Here is a 27777-nt window from a genome sequence, read left to right as displayed (position 1 = left end):
TATGTAAAGTTAGGGTTATAAGAAATACAAAGGAAAAGTATAGACTAAAATGTATTCTTTGTCCTTTTTGGCCACCATGTTAAAAACAGGGTTATTCTTAATCCGAACAATAAAGGTTTCTTGCTTGTTCTTCTATCCAGTCAAAGTAGTAGGATACATTAGTGTAGATCACGACTTCCTTTCTACTGGGGGTCCGGAATGAGACCAGCCCGATCTGTTGACCGTTCTTGGACATTAGAGCACTGCCGGAGTCGCCACTGTTGGAATGATTAGGAATTATCACAGAGTTGACAGATAGGCTGAGGTTGGGTCGGTATAATACCAAAACTGTGATGTAATACCACGAAGATTTCCTTGTATTCACGTACCACACGCACACATTTACAACTCTAGGACTGAGCGGTGAATGGCTACGGCGCGATTCGGGAAATGAATTCGAGATTCACTAGATATGAATAGTAAAGATATGTGACGTCCCACGGGTAAAGGTACCTTATGGCGGTTGGCGATTATTAACGCCGCTCCAATATTATGCGCTATGCGACGTAAGCGCCAGCCGCCATAAGGTACCTTTTGCCGTGGAACGTCACATATCTTTATTATTTCATATCTAGTGAATCTCTAATTCATTTCCCGAATCGCGCCGTCAAAGCCTGGGCTATAAGTATACATGTTTACTCATGTCATAGTATCGGTTATCGGCTTGTCATGAAGTCGTACTTTTGTCTTAGCGACCCTACTTCTGTATATCTGTCAATTCGGTGGTAATTATAAATATTATAATTATTTTGTGAGTATATTGCGGACTTTAGAATTCTTAATAAATAAAACAAACACAAATTTCTTATTAAACAAGTGAAAAAAGAACAGTAATTTGAAATTGGTAAACATTTTTGTGTTTCCTTCCGATTTCCGATAGAATAATCATTAGGATCTAATCTACAGTGATACTTGAAATTGTAGAAATTAAATATAAAATGAAACTAAGGGTGGTATTCCACCTGTCGAATTTCTTGGTCCAATGTGTATTTGCGACTCAGATTTTTTTAAAACAGTGCTAGAAAAAATGTATTCGAAGTTTTTAGACACGGTGTAGGTTGTATACAGGTTGGCTAAAAAATAAAGCCTGACCAGTAATGGGTCAAACAGATCACTGTGTTATGTCTTTCCTGTAGACATACACAAGAGTTAAGGGCTATATAAAGGTTAATGTTCTTATTTAACTCTTATCCACGTGAAAAGGTCCTCCTTTTATTTAGAGAACTATGATAAAATCATTGCTTACACGCCCACAAGCTGTTAACTATAGCCCACAGGAGAGAAAAATGTGCTGTTCGCGATAACACACTAGTTTTCTCTCCTGTGGGCAATAGTTAACAGCTTGTGGGCATGTAAGGAATGATTTTATCATAGTTCTCTAAATAAAAGGAGGACCTTTTCACGTGGATAAGGGTTAAATAAGAAAATTAACCTTTATAGCCCTTAACTCTTGTGTATGTCTACAGAAAAGACATAACACAGTGATCTGTTTGACCCTAATATATGATCATTGTCAAGAGGGCGCTCTTATTCTCATGTATAGAGTGACAGTTCAGTAATGTATGAAAAATTTGTTGCAGTGAAATTCCGCAACATGGCGCGTGATCATATATTCCTGGTCAGGCTTTAACTGCATTCCCGTTGCCAGGGAGGTTGTGGGATTATACTGAGCAACTTTTACTATGGGACCAACCCCGAAATCGTGAAAAAATAAATTTGGCTGTTCCATATATTTTGGCTGGTCCATTTTCTATGGGAGGTTAATTTTTTCTTTCGCGATTTCGGGGTTGGTCCCATAGTAAAAGTTGCTCAGTATAATCCCAAAAACTCCCTGGCAACGGGAATGCAGCTATTTTTAGCCACCGTGTATAATTATAGTCTACAAAACAAATTGAAAACAATTTTCTTATACATATATTGTAGGTATGTATATGTAGGTAGCAAACTTACCGCGATGGGTGATTCCTTTCGTTATTCTTAGCGCACATCATTCCGTCCCTAAGTCTGGTTACTTCTGTACAAGTAGTGAACGGTTGTACAATTTGTACTACCATCTTCAATTTTTCTGTTTGTTCCATCGTTTTTTCCTGCATTTAGGTACGGAAGTTTAATTTTTAAGTTTTAAATGTTGGTCTACGTTTTTGCTCGCCGCTCGGCTGGGCCTCTTTTTAAGGATGATACGAGTATGGGGGCAAATGGCTTGCTTACAGGTATTTCCTAATTTCTAGAATTATTACCTTCATATATTCTGCAGTGAGGGAAACAATGGATCGAGACCGATGGAGACAGCTGATCAAGGATGTGAAACCTAGTGATCACGATCCTCAGGAATGAGGGAACGACTGAAGAGAGAAGAGATAGTCTATAGACCGACCGCTTAAATGAGTCCTCGCCTGTGCGGTACGGGGGCGACGGGGTAGGACGACTAAGGGCGGCCATCCCCCAACCTTTCCCGCCACCCTTAGTCGTCCTACCCCGTCGCCCCCGTACCGCGCAGGCGAGGACTCATTTAAGCCGTCGGTCTATACCTACTGATGTGCCATCAGAAAGTTGCCAACATTGCGAAATATCCACTTTCGAAAAGGTCTCATTGTTTTGTATAGGAATCGAAAAATTCCATTTCAAAAATTAAAGTTTCCTTTATTTTTTGACATTTCTGAGAACATTTTTGGGAAACTTTTTGCAATGTGCATATCTGTACGTCTACCGTCTACCTTTACAAGATATTTAAAAACTACATTTTGGCAGACATTTGTTTACATACATCGATTGCTCCCCATCCCGCAGTTCTAGCCATGGTAACACCAGGAAAGCTCTTGGCTATGATAACTCGTTTCATCGTATTTCCCAGTGGAAACTCGGATTTCAGGGAACCTACGGCTATGTCGTTAAAAAGCGTTTCCGTATCGTAATCTTTGTGTATCCGAAACTCAATGATGCTCTCGGCCACTAACATCTGAAATAGATAGGCTTTAGTTATTTGCTTATTTGTGATTGTACGCACACACACACACACACACCCTTTTTCTTACGAAATACGAATCCGGCTACCACATGACAGGCATAGCCTAGTGTGGGGCCACAGTATATTGATATTTGTTAATAAGCATAATAAGGTTTTTTCTTTCAAATAAATATTATTCTTATTTTTCTTTTTTTGCAAGGAGGCAAAATGCTGCTTATATACAATCGATATTAGGTACGCCCTCATTTTAAAACGACATGCTTATGCATAGACTAGGAATCCTCTAGACGGAGTTTAGAGCAATTATTTCATGCAACCGATGCTGCCAAAAATGCGGGGGTGCGCGGGACGAGGTTAGCGAGATCCCGTGCCGTGATTGGTCCGTTCAAACGACGAACGAGTTCACGGACGTCACACAAAGACACTTTCGACTCGAACATGGAGTAAATTTACCGTATGCGTGGCAGAGGGGGTAGTGCGACTATGGTCAGTCTGGAGGATGTTTTGTCTGTGTGCTTATGTTACCTACATGAAACTTGGCACGAACATTTACGTAACATATATCTATGTCTGATGCTACTATTCGTTGCTTAAAATTGTTAAGGGGCCTGATTACCAGTTCGCCGGACGATATCAGCCTGTCAGTTAAACGCAAAAATTTACAGCTCCGAACAACTGACAGGCTGATATCGTCCGGCGAACTGGTAATCTGTGTGCCCCTTTATACTTACTAATAATATAGAGCTTAGAACATAGGTACTAGGTACTCATCTATAGTCTATCGCCCAAAAGCCCGGGGATATTGGAACTAGTGGAAGGGTAGGGCGCCAAATTATTAAAGACTGTATCGTTAATTCTAGGGACAACTTTACTTAGCCATTTTTTTTTTGGTATTATATTTTTATTTCAAAATTACACATGTGTTTAATTAGTGCTTTAATAAGGAACACATTTCGTCCTGGGACCTCGACGTAAAGCATATGGTTTGGACAAAATTTACCCAATCCTCTCGAGTAACAATTACGACTGCTGACAAATACTACAAGAAAATTTGCGGTTTGCAAGACAATATCACACAAAAAAAAATCGTACTATGTAAACAGCAATTACACATGATTCGTATAGCTAAACATCTGGACATAGTCTAAGCATTTCTTTACGTAAAAAAAAAAGTTTAGGATTTGTGCATGGTGGCCAATGGTGGCCTTTTAGAGAATATGGCATGCTACTTACGACAACTATGACTTTGACATCTAATATAACTATCATGGAGTGTTTCTATCGCCCCGCTCTAGCGATGGATCAACGCCATGAATGTTCGTTAGGCTTTGGTTTTAAGCTTATTCTTCTAGCTGTCTCCGTCATTACGCTTGCATCAGAAATTGAAGGGATTCCAAAACATGGGGTGAAAAATCTTTTTTATGTAAAAATAAAAATTCACCACATTTATTCCACAGTTGCTCAATTGAACAGTCATGAAGAGGACACTTAGATAACATGTTTTGGCAACCTATTAACCTGTTGTTACTTTAAATCATACCAAAGAGTCGGGAAATAGTCTCAAATTCAGCTCGATAGGCTTGTCCGGACTGTATTTGCTATACGGTATTAAAAGCATCATAAAGTCCCTAAAAAAAAAAAAAACAAACTTTCTTAAATCAGATATAGCTTAAAAATACCCTCAGATCAAACTCTTAGAACATAGTAATACAAAATAATACACATGCCAACAGTTAGACCAGGTTTAATCTGTCCCTATACTTAACAATACGGTCTTTATGGCTCTGGATTGAATAAGTTAGAAAATTCTAATACCTCATTAGTATTCTCGCTTCCTGCATACGCGAACATCTCTTTCCGTTTCATAAAACAATTCTCAAAACAATGTCCAGCTGTCAAAATTAGTTTCTGCGTCAAAATAGACCCGCCGCACACTTGATGCTCTTTACATATTATGTACAAATACACAGAATGTGGAAAATGCTCTATTTTCGCGTAAGAGCCACCTTCGATAAAACCTTCCATCGCGCTGTTACATGTTATGATAAATAAAACTAGAAGATTAAAGAATTCCGGCACAACCATAGTTAATTCACTGCACTACTTATCTCTCGGGAAAATTATTGAAGCAAACAATCATACTGGAAATAGACGTTAATCAAGAGAGATACAATAGACGGAGAGCTAAGCCCGGAAAATGGTTCACGATTATGAGAGCAACGAAACTAAGGCAGTATGTTATAAATGTTATAATCCTTATTACTGGATCCAGGCGTCTGGCAGTTGTTCATCGGTCAGAGAACCTGGTGAAGGATACCAGTTTTAGAGTTCTGAGGGCCGCGAACACCGAAGTTCGCAAATTGCGGGCATCTTTTACTGTCACTCTAATTTCACAATTTCTGAACTTAGGTATTCGCGGTAGGCCCTCTTGGTCTGATATAGTATTAGCCCTTAAGTACATAGCGGCAACATCGACATACTTGTCATTATACTTGAAACAAAAACACATCTCTAAGAATTACGGTTAGAAATCAAGTGACTTGAAAGGAATGTCAAATGTTTTAAGGGTCAAGGGGATTATTTTTTCGTTGCTATTATTATCATATACCATTTTCCGGGGCTACCTCTCAGTGTAAAATGATTGGGCAGTTAAATTTATCATTCCGTTAACCAGCAGCTGGGAAATGTAATTAACCAATTTTCGATACATACGTATAGTATGCACTCTTTATGGTTCTAATCTCGACGTATCGTAATATTCGTAATTGGACTGAAATTAAAATCCTGAGTAGTGTGTGTTCACTAGCGCAAACATCTATACCTACTCCACAGTGGTATTCGGAGTTCTAAAATAAGAAACTAAGAAAAAGAGCTCAAACGCTTTAACAACATAATTATTAAATAGTACCTACATATTATAAAATACAGTCTTGCAAAAACGTAGCAGGTAAATCCCGACCGAAAATATACATAAAATTTATGTCTATCGTTCAAATTTAGCGTTTATGCAAATTTATTTTTTTATAATATTACTTATAATATAACCTTACATTTAAACGAACAATTCTCTTATCTTAAACGAACGAAACGAACAATTCATTAAAACGCGCATTTTTAGGTTTTTTTTCGAGCAAAGCTCGGTCTCCCAGATATTAGTTATAATTATAGGTACTAATAAATCAGGTGGTCAATCAAACTGGTCTGGCTAGTCCAGCTAGTCATTTTTAGGGTTCCGTACCCAAAGGGTAAAACGGGACCCTATTACTAAGACTCCGCTGTCCGTCCGTCCGTCCGTCCGTCCGTCTGTCACCAGGCTGTATCTCACGAACCGTGATAGCTAGACAGTTGAAATTTTCACAGATGATGTATTTCTGTTGCCGCTATAACAACAAATACTAAAAACAGAATAAAATAAAGATTTAAGTGGGGCTCCCATACAACAAACGTGATTTTTGACCGAAGTTAAGCAACGTCGGGCGGGGCCAGTACTTGGATGGGTGACCTTTTTTTTTTTTTTGCCGTTTTTTGCATTATGGTACGGAACCCTTCGTGCGCGAGTCCGACTCGCACTTGCCCGGTTTTCTTATAGTTATGAGGTTCGCAAACATTTCAATTTGGTAGCAACCAGTCAACTCCCAACTGAATTGCGCATGTTGCAAAGTTCTTGCTTAACTATAGGATTGACGTAGCAATTTGCCCGCCCATCGTTAGTTCCCTAGTTGGTTAGTTCGGATCAAAATTAAACTCACCCTAGTTGCATATGGATCCAATCATCACACAGGAACTTTTTATCAATCAACGTGCAATGTTAATGAAAAACTTTATATTTGGATAATAAACTGGCCGTTGCGGAAACCTTAAAACGTATACTACCTATAGTTGTTAAAAAGATAATACGCTCCTGCCTACCCTTAAAAAATAATTATTTGTAAACAAAAAAAGTCGCATGATTAAAATTCAAAACAAAAATATATGACTAAATTGTACCCAATTTCGAGATAATAACATTTATAACAATCCCTAAAGGACAAGGATAAAGAAAAAATGAAGGGCAAATCCCGTGTAGGATGTAAGAATGAGAAAATAATAACGAAGGCTTGGCATGATTGTCATCAATCACATTGCGGCTTTATAAGTTATTATCTTATTATTCAACTCACGTACGCAATAGACTCTCGCTTCGAATTATGGCCGTTATGACTTATATGATTATGAATTAAATTTGTTTATCATCAGCCGGGCTAGCACATGATTGGCGCAACAGTATTCCGCCGCACTCGTACCCGCAGTCTATCTCGCGGCGAGACAGGATTGGCGCGACAGTAGGGCCTACAGGGGATTCATCTGATCGTTTGTCTCCTATATCATAAAAAAACGAGGGTAGTGAGTGGTTGGAAAAGTGGAATCTTGAGCGTGTGAGGGTTCAAGGCACAAGGGTTAAACAAACTTAGCTACCAAGTGAAATATAACTTTTTCACCACACCAACGCGAGGAAAATATTACCTGTAAAACATTACAAATCAAATTTGAATGAACCAGAAATTGACATTTGTATCTTTTAGAGATGGGCCGAATATTCGGTAATTATTCGGTATTGGGCATATTCGACATATTTTTCAATGTTCGTATTCGGCTTGAACTGCCGAATATTTACCGAATAAATACTTAAATTGTTTTTTTAGGGCCTTCGCTAGCTGGCGCGGGTCGCGCGGGTGCACTTCGCGGTCCGGCATGAGACGGTCCCGTTTCTTTTCATAAACATTCCCGGCCGGTCCAGAGGTAAAGTTTAAAAAACACGTGCGGAGTGCAGATCGCGGACCTGTATGAACTTATTTTAGGCAGTTTTAGCCCAACCGAATATTCGTATTCGCCAAAGATATTCGGGCCATTTCTAGTATTTTTAGACACATTAATAGTTGGGGAGCCGACGATGCTAAATGTGTACTTACTCGAGCGTCGTACAGACCTATTGGAATCGAAATATTAGATGATAAGAAGAACAAAAAGTTATATTAAGTTTTTTTTTTCCAGGGAGCCGGAAAGCGTCTACAATTTTTATTTTATTTCGGGAGGTCGGTGGAGGGTTAAAAATTCGTTAAGCAGTTTGTGGGTTTGGTCGTTTTTGACCACGTTAATTATAAACGCTATATTTTTTCTATAACTTAATATAACACTTATTTGTAGGCATCTGACGAACACAAGTTTGACGCCTAATTTTTACATTTAAACCGTCAGATTAAGGAAATGCGTGCAAATAATTATCAGATTTAGTAATAGCACAATTATAGCGTTAATTTGGAGTAATATGACCAAATCCACAATCTGCTTAACAATTTGTTGAACCCCGCCAACCAAGGGATTAACATAGATGGCTAAAAGGGCTAAAGGTAGACTACACGGGGCGGGGTAGCAAGATATCACTCATATCTTAATCTGACGCGCTCGAGTAAACACAAAAATCCCCTCTTGGGCTCCCCTACTATAACGTTATTTTAGTCCCAACCTACAAGAATAAAGTCAATCAGTCTATAATGAATTGATCTTGAGTAGGTCGGAGTTTGCGTCATACATATACGTCAACTCGGATCAAGAGATCATGTGTTCACCGTTGTGTGGACAAGCCCACGTAAGCTTATTCAATTTATTTATATTGTTATATTCAATATCGGATAAGCGCTGGTGGCCTAGCGGTAAGAGCGAGCGACTTGCAATCTGGTCGCGGGTTCAAACCTCGGCTCGTACGAGTATGGAACTCTTTACGAAATATAATTTGATATTTACTAGTCGCTTTTCGGTGAAGGAAAACATCGTGAGGAAACCGGAGTAATCCCAATAAGGCCTAGTTTATCCCCCTGGGTTGGAAGGTCAGATTGCAGTCGCTTTCGTAAAAACTAGTGCCTACGCCAATTCCTGGGATTAGTTGCCAAGCGGACCCCAGGCTCCCATGAGACGTGACAATTTGCCGGGACAACGCGAGGAAGATTATGATTCAATACCGGATAAACAGATAAGTAAATCTGTGGCTCTGTGAGTTGTAGACCTCGCAAACCCCCATAGCTCCACCATTTTGAAAAATTTCATAAAACCGAATGGACAAAAAAGTATGTAATATAATTATGAAACCTAATCACAAAATTTCACGAGATCCGGTTGAGAAGTGCGACATCTAGAGGAACACAGCCGAAAGCGTTTTTGTCCAAGCTGAAACGGAGATGTTAAGGGGCCCACTGATTACCAGTTCGCCGGACGATTTCAGGCTGTCAGTTAAACGTAAAATTTGACAGCTCCGAACAACTGACAGGCTGATATCGTCTGGCTACTGATATTGTGATTGTAACTGATAATCTGTGGGCCCCTTTAGGCTTGGTGCTCGCTCGGCCAACTGTTAACAATGTTAACATACAATCACATGTATGTTGCTCACCATCGTAATTGCGCTCAGTCAATTAAACAGTTACTTAGGGGCTTACGTCTAGAGGGCACCAAAGTATCAGGGATCGATCGAATCTGATGGATAATCATGGGAAGACGGGCATCTTGGCCTAGAAATGCTTAGGACATCAACATATTCAAACTCGGTAGGTATGACACCGTAATATTGTGAACCCGTTAGTTTACAATCTAATGTAGGTTAGGTTAGGTTAGATTGTAATCATCCTACCGTCAGTTTATAATTTAACTAGCGATATTATAAACTGACGAGTGCTAACAATTTTACGGTGACCGGTACAGATTATGATCAATTTAATCAGAATATTCACTTTCAACGAGCTAGTATGGCAAGTGTAAATACAAAGGCATTTGATTTGATGCACTTTTATAGTCGAGCAAACCAATTTCTAATAGAAAATGCGCGAAATACAAAATTGAAAAAAGGAGCTCGACCTTCCATGGAAGACAGATAGTTACTTTGGTAAGTAGTTATAAGTATTAGTACATTAGTAGGGATTCATTCATCAATGTCCATGCACTTTCGCAGCTTTGCTGTACACGACAAAAATAGTCAGATTTCATCAAATGCACTTACTCGTAGCAAGTTTAGCCGTAGAGAGTTTCTTTCAGATAGTTTTTAGGGTTCCGTACCCAAAGGGTAAAACGGGACCCTATTACTAAGACTCCGCTGTCCGTCTGTCCGTCCGTCCGTCTGTCACCAGGCTATATCTCGTGATCTGTGATATCTAGACAGCTGAAATTTTCACAGATGATGTATTTCTGTTGCCGCTATAAGAACAAATACTAAAAACAGAATAAAATAAAGATTTAAGTGGGGCTCTCATACAACAAACGTGATTTTTGACCGAAGTTAAGTAACGTCGGGCGGGGTCAGTACTTGGATGGGTGACCGTTTTTATAGATAATGGTACGGAACCCTTGGTGTGTGTGCGAGTCCGACTCGCACTTGGCCGGTTTTTTTACTATTTATCCCGCACGGGATCTTTTCTTTAGGCTTCACCGAGTTCAATGCTCTGGGGACATCCGATTAAGTTATGACGATAGAGTATCAAGAGGTATAAACTATGCAGGGAATTAAATACCTCGCTAATGCCATCTGTAACAATTATTAGGGTTCCGTACCCAAAGGGTAAAAACGAGACCCTATTACTAAGACTCCACTGTCCGTCTGTCTGTCACCAGGCTGTATCTCATGAACCGTGATAGCTAGACAGTTGAAAATTTCACAGATGATGTATTTCTGTTGCCGCTATAACAGCAAATACTAAAAAGTACGGAACCCTCAGTGGGCGAGCCTGACTCGCACTGGTTCGGTTTTTAATGACAAAAACGCGTCTGTATGAGATCATCAGTCTGTTCTAAAATTGTCTTTGGTGTCTAGAGTCTGGCTAATGAAAGTTGAACCTGCAGATACGCGGCAATTTCAAAAAATCTGTAGCAGGCGGCTCTTTGATTACAAGGATTGAATAATTTTTATACTTTTTACAATTCTCATATACTAGAGATAATCTATACATACATATAATAAAGCTGAAGAGGGTCGAAAGTCTGTACATGGAAGATATTCGAAAAAAAGTTGGCTGGGGATACTTAGAATCGATATAAACACGTTCCAACAGTTTTTAGAATGTTTGTCTGTTTACTGTTTATCTGTTTGTCTGTTTATTTGAACGCGCATCACGTGAAAACGGCTGAACGGATATTGATGAAAACTTTACTAATCTGTCGAGAACATCCCCGGCCAGGTTATAGGCTATAAAAATTCAACCCCTAAAAGGAGGGGTAGCCACAACACTCGATTGACTTAAGTTTGCCCCTGAATCTTATGGCGCTACTTAGGAGGAGGGGCAAACTTTTTTCAAATATGTGCTACCACTATACCCTGTAAACTAACAGATGGCGCCGAATTTAATACGTGTTGACAACTTGACATGAATAAGCCACCGAGGAAGGATTTTGCCAAATTAACTCTAGGTTTAGAAGAGAGGGTAGGTACGGATATCAATAAATTTAATTTAATAATTTTGTTGATTTAATAATACAACAAAATTAAACGACAGTAAATTAATTGCCCCTCATTGCACAGTGCCATCTTTTGGGGAACTGAGTAAACATTAAGTAATCAAGAAAACTAAAAATGAGTTTACATAGTTACGTAGTGGTAAAATAAACACACATATCAACACGCGTATAATTATCAAACTGCACAACGGGACTTAAACGCGTATTTAAGTTTTAAGATTTACCTCCGACGTTGTGTTAGTCCGGTGGCCGGCTGCATGAAACAAACCTCATCAAAAAATAGAATATACCTACCCTGTAGAGGTACCTGACATTTAGTAGCTTCCAACGCACTTGGTCGGCCTAGGCTTAACCTGGCAGATTTTGTACAAATGGCAAAAACGTTGGACAAAAATTCATCAAAAAAAACCTCATCGAAAAATAGAATGAAACTTGTATGGTAGGATACCTGACCTTGAGGACAGTAAAAAAAAATTGGTCGGCCTCACCTTAGCCTGGCAGTTTTTGCAGTCCGACCAGATTTATTGGGTCACGTGAGAGCTACAATTTACCTCATCGAAAAATAGAATGAAACAAACGGATTATAATAGCTAAAATAAGCCTGTTGACGTATGTCTTGGTCGGCCTCACCTTAACCTGGCAGTTTTTGCAGTCCGACCAAATTTATAAAAAATTCATCCAAAATTTTTTATCGAAAAATCGTATGAAACTGGTATGGTACGATGGCTGCCTTTGAGGACAGTAAAAAAAAAGTGGTCGGCCAAATCCTGTGTTGGCAGGTTCCTGTGTCCGTCCAATTTTGTGGTACCACGTGAGAGCTACAATTTACCTCATCGAAAAATAGAATGAAACAAACGGATTATAATAGCTAAAATAAGCCTGTTGACGTATGTCTTGGTCGGCCTCACCTTAACCTGGCAGTTTTTGCAGTCCGACCAAATTTATAAAAAAATCATCAAAAATTTTTTTATCGAAAAATCGTATGAAACTTGTATGGTACGATTAATAGCTGCCTTTGAGGACAGTAAAAAAAAAGTGGTCGGCCAAATCCTGTGTTGGCAGGTTCCTGTGTCCGACCAATTTTGTGGTACCACGTGAGAGCTACAATTTACCTCATCGAAAAATAGAATGTAACAAACGGATTATAATACCTAAAATAAACCTGTTGACGTATGGCTTGGTCGGCCTCACCGTAGCCTGGCAGTTTTTGCAGTCCGACCAAATTTGTGGTACCACGTGACAGCTATAATTTACCTCATCGAAAATAGGATGAAAAAAAAAACGGATTATAATAGCTAAAATAAACCTGTTGACGTATGGCTTGTTACGGACGGCTTTCATAAATTCAATGTGGCAGTGTGCGGCAGAATCCACTTGCATCAAATTTGATGCAACACATTGTGGCTGGACATTAAGAGATGAAATGTATAAGATCAAATGGTTTGAAGGACACATAACGCCTTTGCGAGTCGAAGAAATAACAATAGATAAGTCGGAGTCTGGGGAAAGTTCGTCAGACTTCGACTCCGAAGATGATTATGATTAACAGTAATTATTAACAATAAAAGGGTTATTCCCACTAGTTACCACCAAGTTCTTATCAGTGGTAACTACTGGGAATTATTTTCCCACCTTTTACCACTGGTAACTACTGGGAAAAAAAATCCTAGTAGTTACCACCAACTCGGTTTGGTGGTAACTACTAGGTGGGAATTTCTTTTCTACAAACCGAGCTTCGAAGGAGAAATGCTACAGTTGATGGAAAAAAGGCTGATTTGATGCAAAGATAATCACTTAATATATGTGAGGTTATCTTGTGTATTTTACCGTTTATTAAAATTTTGGAAGGCTCACGTGCAGTTTTTCCTCTTATATTACAAGTGTTCGATTGAAAACTAAGCTTTGGTGTATACCTGGATCACCTGCATGTACAAGAAGGCGTTTCATATACCCCGCCCATCAGATAGGTACACAAAGTCATGATGCGTATGGAGCATGTGTGGCCAAGCTATTATGCCCTAAATTATGTACTACTTCGTTAAAACTTAGCTTACCTGTGTATTTACTCTTTCCAAAATAATTATCTTCCTTAAAATGCAGCCTACACGAACGGTCTTTATCATTTGCCTTAGTTTTTGGTACTCAAAGCTTTTTCTCACTGATTTATGCATATCGGGTCCTTGGGAAAAAAGGGAGATCCTATAGGTATATTTCCACAATTTGTCGCACACTATTGCAGTATTGTGGAGAAAAAAAAACATACAACCGAATTGATAACCTCCTCCTTTGGGATTTGGAAGTCGGTTAAAAAAGGAGAATGTTTACAATTTATTGGAAACAATGTATGTGATTTGACAGTGACAGCAACTCCACTATGGAGGCGCCACCTGGCGTGATAAAATGTCAGTTATGCCTCCTCATTCTATCTGTAGTGGAAAAGTAGGATATACGATTCAAAACTTGTCAAAAATCGATGAAAACCTTTTTATTTTTGACATCTGTGAGACATCATCTCAACGTAAGTGTTACTCTGAAACCACGTCAGTAGTTGGAAAACGTTCTTTAGATATTAGATAGATTTATGAATAAAATTTGAACTGAATGTTTTCTTTTTTTTTAAAGCCCTCTAAGACCTCCATGAACTCATTTACTTATGACTTTTTTCAGTTAGCATTATTAAGTTAAGTTCAAGCTGCGAAGAAACCATATTTTCAATATAGAAATTATTATTCTTTATAAATGTGGTCGGACTGCAAAAACTGCCTGGCTAAGGTGAGGCCGACCAAGACATACGTCAACAGGCTTATTTTAGCTATTATAATCCGTTTGTTTCATACGATTTTGTGATAAAAAAATTTTTGATGATTTTTGTATATATTTGGTCGGACTGCAAAAACTGCCAGGTTAAGGTGAGGCCGACCAAGACATACGTCAACAGGCTTATTTTAGCTATTATAATCCGTTTGTTTCATTCTATTTTTCGATGAGGTAAATTGTAGCTCACACGTGGTACCACAAAATTGGTCGGACACAGGAACCTGCCAACACAGGATTTGGCCAACCACTTTTTTTTTACTGTCCTCAAAGGCAGCTATCGTACCATACAAGTTTCATACGATTTTTCGATAAAAAATTTTTGATGTTTTTTTTTTATAAATTTGGTCGGACTGCAAAAACTGCCAGGTTAAGGTGAGGCCGACCATGACATACGTCAACAGGCTTATTTTAGCTATTATAATCCGTTTGTTTCATTCTATTTTTCGATGAGGTAAAATTGTAGCTCTCACGTGGTACCACAAAATTGGTCGGACACAGGAACCTGCCAACACAGGATTTGGCCGACCACTTTTTTTTTACAGTCCTCAAAGGCAGCCATCGTACCATACCAGTTTCATACGATTTTTCGATAAAAAATTTTTGATGATTTTTTTTATAAATTTGGTCGGACTGCAAAAACTGCCAGGTTAAGGTGAGGCCGACCAAGACATACGTCAACAGGCTTATTTTAGCTATTATAATCCGTTTGTTTCATTCTATTTTTCGATGAGGTAAATTGTAGCTCTCACGTGACCCAATAAATCTGGTCGGACTGCAAAAACTGCCAGGCTAAGGTGAGGCCGACCACTTTTTTTTTACTGTCCTCAAGGTCAGGTATACTACCATACAAGTTTCATTCTATTTTTCGATGAGGTTTTTTTTGATGAAGTTTTGTCCAACGTTTTTGCCATTTGTACAAAATCTGCCAGGTTAAGCCTAGGCCGACCAAGTGCGTTGGAAGCTACTAAATGTCAGGTACCTCTACAGGGTAGGTATATTCTATTTTTTGATGAGGTTTGTTTCATGCAGCCGGCCACCGGACTATGTTCCGAGTCCCGTTGTGCAGTTTGATAATGTTTAATAATCGTGAAAGTTTAAATCACGCGTATAATTGCATGATTATTTAAAATTATTAAATTTCTCCGTCATGAATTATACCTAATCGTAATTATATCGCATCCATATCAAATCCATATTCATACGTATACAGCACTTAATAATGGCCACGAAGGTGGGTACTTTGAAAAAAAAACATTGACCTCTGTCATTTGCAGTGCCGGATTAACCCTTTTAAGCAAAATAAGCACTTGCTTAGGGCACCACGTCTAGGGGGCACCAAAACCGTAAGCAAAAAAATGCGCAGGCTGCATCAGCATTGCAGTCGTCGTGGAGTAGGTACCTACATGAAACTTTTATACGTGTACAAGTAGCCATCTAATAACGAAGGGTCGTAGGGATCAAGTAAGAGAATGAGGGCACGTAAGAACATCTCCAACGTAGGCTTTCGATTTGACCTTACGCGGAGGCCCTTAAAGTCATGGAATAAAATCTTGCTTTCGGGCTTGCAGCCAGCCGATTTTTTCGACATAGGTTACCGATTTTATAGCTAATTTTGCTCTCTTGCACGCCAGATTTGTCGGCCAAGCCGAGTTGCTCCTTAGCCGCGATCCTGAGACCTAACTGTCAAAGTGTTATAAAGGGCCCTTGAAAGCCGAAAAGTAAAAGCATCCTATCAAGTAGCGCTTTCGAGTGAAGCCAAAGAGCGAGCAGTAGAAGAGTCGTGATTACATACATGCATATATTCGATTTCAAGCCACTCTTTTGCAGTTCGGCGTTAGGTCTTATGCGAGGTCTTCTGCCGTACGGCAAAGTTGATCTTCTGCCTTAATTACACTTGGGCGTGGATCCAAATCTAAGCTTTCCTCTTTCGCAGCTGGGCCTTCTGCCTTGCTCACTCTTCGTTTTGCTCATTCAATTCACTTGGTCAATTCCAAGCTCTGCTTTCCTGCATCTTTTCACCTCTCTTGCATCAAACCACCTCGCTGAGACCCTTAAATATCGAGCCCTATGCGAAGCTAGGCTGATAAAAAACTGTCCCATCCCTTCTCTGTATGAAATCCTGGATTCGCGCCTGGTTGGGACTAGATATGAGCGCCGATAGGCATTTAGCCGGCGGCGGCGCGCTTGTCAAAATCGGTCGGCGGCGGCGGCGAATCGGCGGCGTGGCCTTGAAGCATCTTTGATTAATGAAAAAAGAATTCAAACCAAAATTTTACCGATTTTACATGTTTTTGCTGTAAAAAAGATATAAAATAAGTGCATTTTTCAATTTCAAGCAAAATTTATTGAATAAAAAGTACGAAGAAAGTTTTATATATATAGTATAAACGGTATCGAGCGGCATCAGAGGCGGTCTTAATCTTTGCGAAACCCTTATCTTTTGTGCTAAGTAAAAAGTAGCGTATAGACTGTATCAGGGAAACGTCTGCTCGACAGTCCAAAGAGCCGAAGTGAGGAAAATCAAGCTCCGTTATTAATCAATATCGACCCAACAAATCGGTTTATGTCAAAAAGTGACGCCCAAGGCTCCACCTAACACCGAAGACCTGATTCCGACGCCTTTCCATGCGAGGCCAGGGGCTGAGCTGCAGGTAAGCATACAGCTTAGAATCGAACACCAAGTGTGAGCTTGGCTGACGGCCGAATGCGCGGAGTGCCGATTACGGCGCGCTTCTGTGCGAGGCCGAAGCAGAGTTTGGTTTTGGTCCAGTGTAAGCAAATCCAAAGGCCGATAAAGACAGAGGCCACAGTGTTAAAGACCTGGAGCCTTCCTGCAGGTGCATTCGGGCGAGGCCAAAGGCCGTGCTGCACTGGAGCTAAGATCGGAGAAGAACCAATGACCAAGCATTTTAAAAGCGAGGCCGAAAGTTAGGCTCCAAACTCCAAACAGGGCCGAAAACTTGGAGGTTCAGATAGCGGCTTACTTCTATGCAAGCGATGCGAGGCCAAAGATTGGACTGCGAGAGAGGAAAGCTTAAAATTTGAACAATAGCCAAGCTTAAATGAGACCCGATTCCGTTTCCGATGCCTTCCGTGCAAAGCCAACGGCCGGACCTTTGGGCGTGAAAACAGTTAATATGTGAAATGAACCCCCTTTTACACCTTTTAAAGACATTCAACCATGCTTGCAATGGTTAAATTCGCGGTGAATGACGGATGAGCTAACCAGCTGGCAAAATTAGTCATTTCGTTGCCGTAACACTAGTAGCGCGGTTACCAAACAGAAAAGTTTGAATTTACCATATTTTAGAACAACCATGCTTGCAATGGTTAAATTCGCGGTGAATGACGGATGAGCTAGCCAGCTGGCAAAATTAGTCATTTCGTTGCCGTAACACTAGTAGCGCGGTTACCAAACAGAAAAGTTTGAATTTACCATATTTTAGAATTATATGGACCTAAAATACCTTTTGAATGTCTATAAGCTATTCAGACTGGCGCCGTTAAAGATCTAAACTAGATAAAATATATATTATCTGATTCTGAAAGTAGTAGTATCTAACAAGGTCACGCCGATGCCACGCCGATAGCGCAGCGTCGGCGGCGGCGGCGCGTAAATTTTGTCGGCGGCGGCGGCGCGCCGGCGCGGCGCTCATATCTAGTTGGGACTAAAAGTAAAAATGTACAACAGACTGTCTATCAAATTGTGTTTTCTATATCGAAAAATTTTCGCGCTCGCTTCGCTCGCGTTTTCAATAACTTTCTAAGATATGATAAAGGTGACATTCGGGTGGCGACTGCAGCAGCATTACTCTGATGCAACGTTACTGCTGCAGCACTGTCAATTTTCGTGATAAAATGATGTAACTGATTTCCATACTAAAAGTAAAAATGTACAACTGTCTATCCAATTGCGTTTTTTATATCGAAAGATTTTGGCGCTCGCTTCGTTCGCGTTTTCAATAACTTTCTAAGATATGATAAAGGTGACATTCGGGTGGCGACTGCAGCAGCATTATTCTGTTGCAACGTTACTGCGTTACTGCTACTACTACTACTACTAGCTGCTAAGAGAAATTAGGATTAGAAATTAGCCGCTTACTGACACAGACCGAATTCCACGCGGGCGGAGCCGCGGGCACAGCTAGTACAAAATATAAAAAGTATGCAATCCTTGTAATCAAAGAGCCGCCTGCTACAGATTTTTCAAAATTGCCGCGTATTTGCAGGTTTAACTTTCATTGAGACAAACGGGGTCGTTAGGTCGTTACACAATACGCAACCATCAAAAGTTTAATATAATAGTTATTTCTACATGGTTTGTACGTAATATAATAGTTATTTACGATACATGTGCGAAAAGTAGGAAATTCGCAACGAGTAGTGTTAATTAAAACTCGACCGAAGGGAGTGTTTTATATCGACACGACTTGCGACGAATTACATATTCGCACGTGTATCGTATAACGTTTTGCAGTACATATTATGGCTGTTTAAATTTTCGACATAGGCACGAAAAGTGTTTATTGCCGCACTAGTGCGGGAAAGTAGCACCATATGTACTGTAAATATATTATACTTGCACATGAATGAATGCGTTATCATATTACCTACAGTGTGGCACAAATAATGAGCCGGTTCTACGTGGCACTAACATTGCATGAAATATAAATCTAAATGGATATACATCTTGCAAATTGCCCAGATGTGCTAACGTTTTGTCATGTACCATTGCACATTGCATATGCCATCATAGTTATGAAAGCGGAAAGGATACATACATGTTTTTCATCATTGCATGTTGTAAGGCCCCAATGACGCATGCAGCGATGAAATGCACGTGTATCTCTTTTCTGCTTCTATACCCACTGCTTACTTATTGTATGAGAGAGACAACGTGATATCACTCATCCATCATGGCCCTACATTAATATTCAATCGGCTGACACGTAAACGCAATTATAGCGCCACGATAAACGTTACTTAAAAGGCAAACTTTTAACCGAATTCCGGCGCTGTTTCCATGGCAAAGTACTTAACACTTAACACAAGCTGCGCCGTGAGTGACGACCCCGTAACCCTGCCCAAGGTCACTCAGTATTAACGGCTTCTAGGTTGTATTATTCAAAACAATGGTGATGTAGGGACGTTCTCATAATCCGAGGCGAGTATTAGAGGCGAGATTGGCTGAATGGAGGATGTGCGGCGCGCGTGCGCGGTTCGCAGGTCGATAGTGGTGACGTCAGTGGAAGACAGGCCTCAGTCAGCCGCTGCCGGCCACAGCGTTATCATGTGGTTGCAATGCGTGGCCGTGACGGTCCTTATAGCCGCGGCTACATCCTCTGAGGTCTTTACCAACTCGTTCCTGGTGCGGTTCAAGCGGTCGGTGGGGCACGAGGAGGCGAGCCAGGTCGCGGCGCGACACGGCTTCGACAGCCTCGGCCCGGTAAGTGACCACGTGATTATGCGTAAACATAAGCACACACTCATATTTTGTTAGTACAGGCGAGTAGGGTTTCGTTCTCGGGTTTCGGATGACGACGGCAGAAGGCGGCGAATTAGGCTGGATAAGGTTAAATTGAATGGGATACGAGTTATGTATTTACTACGAGTAGGTACCTACCTATCAAGCACATGAAATTGCAGCGCTCGGTAGAATGTTTGTAAACGCGGGTAAATCGAAATTGTCCTCCTAATAGGCCGCAACCCTTGGTAAGTACCTGTACTAATTTGATGTTTATTCCGTTCCGATATAACTCCAATTCTTTTAACATTTTGCAAAGGTTAAACATCATGCAGGATTACTAGAATACCAACTACACTAAATCAGTTGTCAATGGTAGTTTTTAAGTCATAGGTATTAAGTTATTATTACCTTTAGTTTCCATAGGGATCATCCATTAATTACGTCACACGAATTTCTAGGTTTTTTGACCCCTCCCCCCCTCCTTGTCACACTTGGTCACATTTTGCAAATCCCTCCCCACCTGGTGTGACGTCACATTTTAGGCAATTTTGTTTTCAACGAAATCGGTAATAGTAACTCGGCATTATTTTTTTTAATGAAAATATATTTTTGGTAAAAGAAATATTAGTAATTTTATAACACAAAACCAATTAGGAACGAAAATTACTTCCAAAAACTCATTATTAACTAACTGTACAGCGAATAAAAAAATATAAATTAATTTTCGGTTACTGATAAAGTTAAAGTGACGTCGCAATGTTTGTGACTCCCCCCTCCCCCATGTCACAACATGTCACATTTTCTTGACCCCTCCCTCCCCCTAAACGTGTGACGTAATTAATGGATGACCCCATATGTCAGTAAGCACCTGTAAAAAGTAAAATAATGCTTGTTTGTGATTTACATATATTTAAATAACATTTTAAGGAACACTGGTAGGTAGTTGTTATTTTGGCACTTACTGTTAAATGTCACGTTGTTTACGCCGAAATGTCTCATTATGATCGTTTTGGGCTTACTTTTAGATATTTTTAGGGTTCCGTACCCAAAGGGTAAAAACAGGACCCTATTACTAAGACTCCACTGTCCGTCTGTCTGTCTGTCACCAGACAGATGCTCACTCATGAACCGTGATGTTGACCATGACAGTTGACATTTTCACAGATTACCTATGTATTTCGGTTGCTGCTATAAAAACAAATTAAATACTAAAAAGTACGGAACCCTCCATGGGCGAGTCAGACTCGCACTTGACCTGTTTTTTTGCTTTCTATGAACGCGTGAAATCTTGGAAAAACAAATATTAATTATCAGAAATGAAAGCCGATAATTTGATAAATCTTTTTCAAGACTTCGCTATCTCCTAAACTGTAAAAGACTTTTGTTTTCGGGACCTGATTTCCAAATTTATATTAATAGGGTAAATGAGAAAATTTAATAACATACTATATCGTTTTATACACAAGTATATCAAATGAAAGGGCTCATTGGGAGAATCTCAAATATATTTCTATTCATAGTTTAATATAAATAGTTCAGGAGTTATTTAAGAAAATAGGAAAAAAAATCAATCTTCCCCTTATGCTCTAAGCTTAATCTCCGAAACTACTGGGCCAAAATTTTTGGAAAATCACAGAATTTAGGTCTTTACCTTACCTATAGATTACAAGAAAGCCTAAATGAATTCTACAGTCCAGCGTGACTCAAACATAACAAATATAACATGGTAACATTGTTAAAAATGTAAGAAGTAAGCACGGAATCCTTGCGGCATGAGTCCGACTCGTGCTTGACAGGTTTTATTTAAAATGTCCGTTTATCTCATTAAGCCGTACTTACAGGTGCCTATTCGAACGTACACTGCCATCAGAATGACATTTGAATCATGTTATTCTACAGGGAACATTTTATGGTACAGGCTACGTCGTAGCGCTATAAGTGCTGCTATTTAAGCGATTAGATGTAAATTATAAACTGAACTGCCCCAGGCTGGCACCTGCCGCTATAGCAGAGGACGCTGGTTCGATTCCAGCCTGGGGCACTGGAGGCCTTGGTCACTTTTTCTTAGTATATGACATTTATTTCAGTTTATAATTTATAGTAGTGTCTCTACTTGAAACAAAAACAAATTGAAATATTTTCTGGAAATCGTTTAATTTGTTCTAATGCTTCTAAAAGTACATGTAAATTTTTACGTTTTTCGAAACTTCTATCACGGTAAAATAACGCTAACAAGTATTATTATTGATAATTCGTCTTAAAAACCGTGACCGTGCAGAACAGAGTCATTTGTATAAATTGCACTTGTGGTATGTAAATGGGATCAAATGACAATAGATCCCTATCTACACCATGCGGGTAGGTCAATGTATCCTCATTTAAATTTGTACGATATCCACGTTGTTAGTCAAAGGAATTTAAAAGCCTTTATGTGTATACACATATAGGCTGTGGATTTAAATATGGAAACTACTGTATAGTAGTTTCCATATTCAAATCCAAATTATACATCCGGTCGGGTACAGTCGGCGCCGATTTCGTAACTTAGGGTAGGCTAGGCTAGCGGCTACGCTACCGGGGACCAACCGCGAAAACCGAAATTCGCAAATTGCGGGGATCTTTCTCTTTTACTCTCATTAAAGGGGCCCACTGATTAACAGTCTGCCGGACGGTATCGGCCTGTCAGTTAGAACAAAATTTTGACAGTTCCGAACAACTGACAGGCCGATACCGTCCGGCGGACTGTTAATCAGTGGGCCCCTTAAGACGTAATTAGAGTGGCAGAGAAAAATGCCGGCAATTGACGAACTTCGATTTTCGCGGTTATAGCCCTGGTTCGTATGACATTGGGCATACTCCAGGGTCCATTGTAGGTTATTTTAAGGACAAATTAAACAAAAATTCATTTTTATTACCAAACAAAAAATATATTTCTCACTACATTCTGACAGAATATAATAAGATTTTACAGACATCCAGCGACTAATACCCTTTGGGAATCCAGTTCTTAAAACTTCTACATTTTTATGATTGTGATATTTATGATTTACGGGTACCTAATGTCAAGTGTATGACTTTCAGATTTTGACTTTCCAATCCATATAATAAATAATAACATATATAAATTCAAATAAATTATATTTATGGTACACCTCAAGTTATTTGTTTTCTACAAAACTCCGAAGTTAACTTTGTTGTAGTATTCGTAGGTTTACAAGCCGAAATTACTTCAATTTCAGAGCTCTCTGGCTTGGAGAAATAATGAAAATTGTTATCAGAAATAATTATACTCAGGTAAGTATAAATACGTAATATGTATATCGTTGCGACACAGATGTCACACACAAACAATATGAAAATAAAACAAATAGGCCTGTGATCAAATCGAAACGTGATTTCTCTTTAATATGAGAGTATTTAAATTGCAAAAAGCTTTTATAATATAAATACAAGGGTCACTAAATAAGGACGAGCTTACAACGGGCTTCGTTACTGTAGCATAATATTACGGGTGAGACTGGAATGGATAATTGTGGCTTTGTGTTAGCTATTAGGGCAAAATGAAAAACAAATGCAAAACGGCTTTTAAAAGCGGGCAGGTATGAAATGATCATTTACAGTAGGTACATATATGGTGCTACTTTACCGCCCTAGGGCGGGATTAAGGACAATACGTGCCTATGTCAAAAATTTTAAGGGTCATATGTACTGTAAAACGTTGTACAATACACGAGCGAAAAGGCAATTCGCAACTCGTGTCGATTTAAAACTTGTTGCGAATTTTCTACTTTTCGCACTTTTATAATGTACTAACTACATGTTACTAAACAGCATGTATATAGGTAGCAGTGGCGTAGCGTGAACTAATCAAGCCGTGGGTGAAGTCGCATCTACGAAGCCCTTTTCGTTCAATGTGCCCGAAGGGGCCTCGCGCGAGGCCCCCCTTGAGGTGCGAGGCCGTGGGTGAGGGCCCACTTCGCCCACGCCTAGCTACGCCACTGATAGGTAGGTACTGCACGAATAGCTACGAACGCCGTTACGGTGGAGGAGGGTGGAGGAGTGCTATGTACCGTAAAATGGGGTGAGTAGGGATTGCGTGGAGAGTTGGGATATGAATGGGGAGAGAAGGGATGCCAGGGGGGTGAGATGGTTTTTAAAGGCTACTGCTACCTAAATAATGTACTCGTATTACGAATGGAGCTATAGTGCAATTGCACTATAGCTTTGTATGAAATCCCATCTCACCTCAACTACGAGGTACTACGGCTTAAGGAGGGATTTTGTGTTCATCGGTAAAGTTATGAAATGGAACTACCCAAAATCATAAAAAAACTAAAATACAAACGTCCGGAACATTTATTATATGTATATACCATTCAGTTTACATATGTAAAAATAAAATATTATCGAGGTTTGAATGTCAGTTTTCTCCCTATTCACCCCATTTTACGGTACAGTATAATGCTTTACAGCTTTTCAGATTTTTAGTTTATTGTGCCTATATATGTTAGTTTATAACTAATTATGTTAAAGCTGATATGGTAAACATTCGAAATTTGTAAAAGTATTCATACAAATTATTATTAAAATTATTAAATGTCCAATTTTCAATATCCTCTCAAAGGCCAAATCAAAACAGAATAAACGATATTCCTTCCTATAAATTATAAACTTAAATAGGTGTCAAATACTAAGGAAACATCAGTGACCAGCTCCTGTAGCCAAGAAGTGGAGTTTTTTTGCTTAAGTTTCTTCTTCTCTGTCGTATCGCTCTTGACAGAGCGGTCGTGGTCACGTAGATTACGTAGAGGCATCCGCATCGGTAGTAGAGGCGGACACAGCTCTTCGCACGATCTCCGGCCATCTCTTCCTTTTGGCAGACTGTCTGGCACAGTCAGATACACGGTTTCCCACTGCGGATTTCATTTGGGCAGTCCAGCGCATAGGTGATCTGCCGCGCGATCTGGTTCCCTCCACTCTTCCTTGTACGACCAGTCGCTCTATGGAGTCGTTATCTCGCCTAGAGTCTTGCTTAAGTATATGACAGCTATTTCAGTTTATAAGCTTTGCTATAGTCGCTCTCTATCTTTCTAATACACGGTGTCCCTATACCTTCTGCTAAACACCAAGCACTTAATAAAGTTCTCATCCACTACAGCTCCATTGCGAGCCATAAGTAGGTCCGTCCATTTACAAATGAACATGCTATGTGCCAGTTAACTACATCGGGGTTATTGGGTCACTGCAGCATATGTGAGAACTTGGGCTCGTTTACCCCGCAAGCGATAAAGGAGACAGCCTAATAAATGCTAAGATATACATCTTAAAGCTTGAAATCTTTTAGGGACAGACTATTTCAATTTTTTATTCATAAGATATACATTTTACACGTCAAATTTTTAACAAGCAACATATTTTATATTATTAAGTCTAGGTACATTTTGTCATCAACCATTCATATTACAATTTATAATAAATGGACATGTAATAAGTTAATAAGAAATCTATTATAAAAAATATTTATATAGATATAGATATTTTTTATAATAGATTTCTTATTAACTTATTACATGTCCATTTATTATTTATTCATTGAATACTACAAAAAACTCATCAATCGAGTAAAAAGCGTCTATTTTCAAGTTTTCCTTTTATTTCTCGTACAAATGAATTGTAGCTTGAAGCCTACTACTATATTAAATAAAAGTTAACAGTATGTTTGACTCGTCGTTTATTCATCTAAATCGTCATTACTTTGAAATTAAACTCGTATCTGAAAATCATCAAGTTTCTAGGGAGGAACAGTAGTTAAACATCCTCTTTGTTAATAGTTATTCTGAAGCCCGTTTAATATTTACCTACTAGCGCCCCGCCCCGGCTTCGCACGGCTTAACAAATGATACACTTAAATCTTCCTCAAGAATCACTCTATTGATAGGTGAAAACCGCACTAAAATCCGTTCAGTAGTTTTTGAGTTTATCGCGAACATACAAACAAACACACAACCAGACAGATGCGGCGATGGACTTTGTTTTATAAGATGTCAGGTGAGGGGGGGGGGGGGGGAGGGAAACATACTTTATTTTTCTCGGGGTAAGAGAAACCGTACGAGAAAAGACCTTCTACCTAAATATTTTTAACTTAATTTTATTTATGAATTAGTTTTTAATATCTTTAAGTATCTCTAACTGTTTATTTTCCCTACAAGGCGTCCACCTTCCCCCATAGTTCCTCTTACCCCACCTGACCTTAGTGATAATGATAACGATTTATTACGGTCTTGACACGACCTTGAAGATCGCTCACTCTGATTGGTGCAAGCGAAAGTAAAAAAGTGAAATTCACGAAGACTATCCTCTAGAGCCTCTACCATCAGTTTTAACATTGACATAACGCTCACGTCTACGTAATTTACTTTCTGTACATCTCGCTTGCACTATTGACCGCATATGCGAGTACGAGCGAGATGCATAGAAAGTAAGTTACGTAAACGTGAGCGTTATGTCAATGTCAAAACTGGTGGTAGCCGTAAAGGTGTATCAAAACAAGCGCAAAACCATAACAAATTGATAAATCAGAATCCGGCTCCTCATTGGACAAATCAGTTCATGTTAGTTTCAGGAAATACTTTGAACTAATCCCAATAAGGCCTAGTTTCCCTCTGGGATGAAAGATCAGATGGCAGTCGCTTTCAAATCATGGGATAAGTTATCAAGCGGACCCCAGGCTTCCATGAGCCGTGGCAAAATGCCGGGATAACGCGAGGAAGAAGGGGAAGTTTCAGGAAATACTTTGATAACAGTTTTAACCTCTTATGGGACAGTTTTAACGGAATGGAATCAAATTTTAAAATTAAAGTTTACTTTGTTTTGTTTGATTTTTCCCGAAACTTTCGCATACTTTTGGAATTTTTCCACAACTTGTAACTTTACACAATCAATGGACCCGTGATTGAAACAAACAATTTATTTAAAAACCGATTGGCCCAGACATTCCGTCCCATCATAAGGTCAGACCAAGAAAAGTCTGCAGAGATTATGACAGCACACGCGATGCTAGCGTTATTTATACGTCATACTCGTAATTTCATAGAAGTTTGACGTTCAAAATAACACCTGCATTGCGTGTGCTATCAAAATCTCTGCAGACTTTTCTTGGTCTAACTCTATCAATGTTAAAGTGACATGTATTAGATTTGTTATACGCTTTAGCTCCGCTTTAAATGGAAGCTAGCTGCGCAGCCTCACATGGCGATAATTGTGGGTGACGGCCGTCCGCCGGGAAATCTTACGGGGAGAAATACCAGTGAAGTTTTAACGAAACACGTCGCAAACGCTGGAAATATACACAAGTTTATTGGATAAAAATGTGACAGCGCTCGGTTTCAATTAACTGAGGATTTATTTAAAAATTAAAGGCGCGTTGTTGCAAACTGTCTGTAAAGTGTAAATTTAAATAGGTTACTAAATTTAATAATGGGTTGTAAAATTTTGAAAGTAGAATATACTACCTTTATCCACCGTGTGGTTTTACGAGGTACGTCAATACTCCGAGCGTCAATAGGATCAGCCAACCACAATTTAATACATTGAACAAGCACTCAACTATAGTGTTATTTTGTTTAGTAAAGCATGGCATCATCTGTCAATGTACTACATTTTGAAGTCATTTGATAGTCATTTATCGAATAATAAATGCGGCATATAGCTGCTAGGCGTGTGCCATACGCGTGCACATAGCCAAGACCTACACTCATTTGGACAAAGGTCACCGCCAGTTAAGTACTTTATTTAGACATTTTTCGAAATTCCTATTATTCTTTAAACAATACTATCCGAGTGCTTATTAAATATCTTGATTTGAAAACAAGGGTTCCGTACATTAAGTCCGACTCACGCTTCACTGCACATTTCTAATAGGTTTTCCTGTTATCTATAGGTAAAGAACTATTTTCTGTATTATTTTCAAAATTTTAGACCCAGTAGTTTCGGAGATAAAGGGGGGAGAATGGTA

General features: G+C 39.3%; 2 protein-coding genes and 2 long non-coding RNA genes across 4 annotated transcripts in view; 1 reads left to right on the top strand and 3 right to left on the bottom strand.

The window, feature by feature from the left end:
• The window catches only part of LOC134799168 (uncharacterized), a 39154-nt gene extending 18687 nt beyond the window's left edge, over nucleotides 1–20467 (bottom strand). Inside the window, exons 1-2 of the long non-coding RNA XR_010145340.1 lie at nucleotides 20284–20467; nucleotides 20172–20244 (exon numbers count right to left, since the gene is read on the bottom strand). This is a non-coding gene — a long non-coding RNA (uncharacterized LOC134799168). The remainder of the gene's footprint in view (nucleotides 1–20171; nucleotides 20245–20283) is intronic.
• Nucleotides 39–5100, bottom strand: LOC134799244 (trypsin delta-like). The gene is made up of 4 exons (XM_063771623.1): nucleotides 4820–5100; nucleotides 2804–2995; nucleotides 1990–2126; nucleotides 39–257 (listed from the first exon to the last, which is right to left on the bottom strand). Exons 1-4 carry the CDS (start codon nucleotides 5087–5089, stop codon nucleotides 98–100), a joined length of 759 nt encoding a protein of 252 aa, XP_063627693.1. The 5' UTR covers nucleotides 5090–5100; the 3' UTR covers nucleotides 39–97.
• LOC134799243 (uncharacterized) lies at nucleotides 12505–13500 on the bottom strand. The gene is made up of 3 exons (XR_010145372.1): nucleotides 13183–13500; nucleotides 12786–13127; nucleotides 12505–12641 (listed from the first exon to the last, which is right to left on the bottom strand). It is a non-coding gene; the product is annotated as an uncharacterized LOC134799243 (long non-coding RNA).
• Nucleotides 19080–27777, top strand: part of LOC134799097 (neuroendocrine convertase 2) — a 110159-nt gene continuing 101461 nt past the window's right edge. Inside the window, exon 1 of the mRNA XM_063771488.1 lies at nucleotides 19080–19742. Within this exon, the coding sequence (XP_063627558.1) occupies nucleotides 19488–19742 (255 nt within the window). The 5' untranslated portion in view covers nucleotides 19080–19487. The remainder of the gene's footprint in view (nucleotides 19743–27777) is intronic.

Source organism: Cydia splendana, chromosome 18 (genome assembly GCF_910591565.1).
Source record: "Cydia splendana chromosome 18, ilCydSple1.2, whole genome shotgun sequence".
In the NCBI taxonomy this organism is placed as follows: domain Eukaryota; kingdom Metazoa; phylum Arthropoda; class Insecta; order Lepidoptera; family Tortricidae; genus Cydia; species Cydia splendana.
The sequence above is the reverse complement of the archived record's forward strand: the minus strand, read 5'-3'. Positions and strand labels throughout refer to the sequence as shown.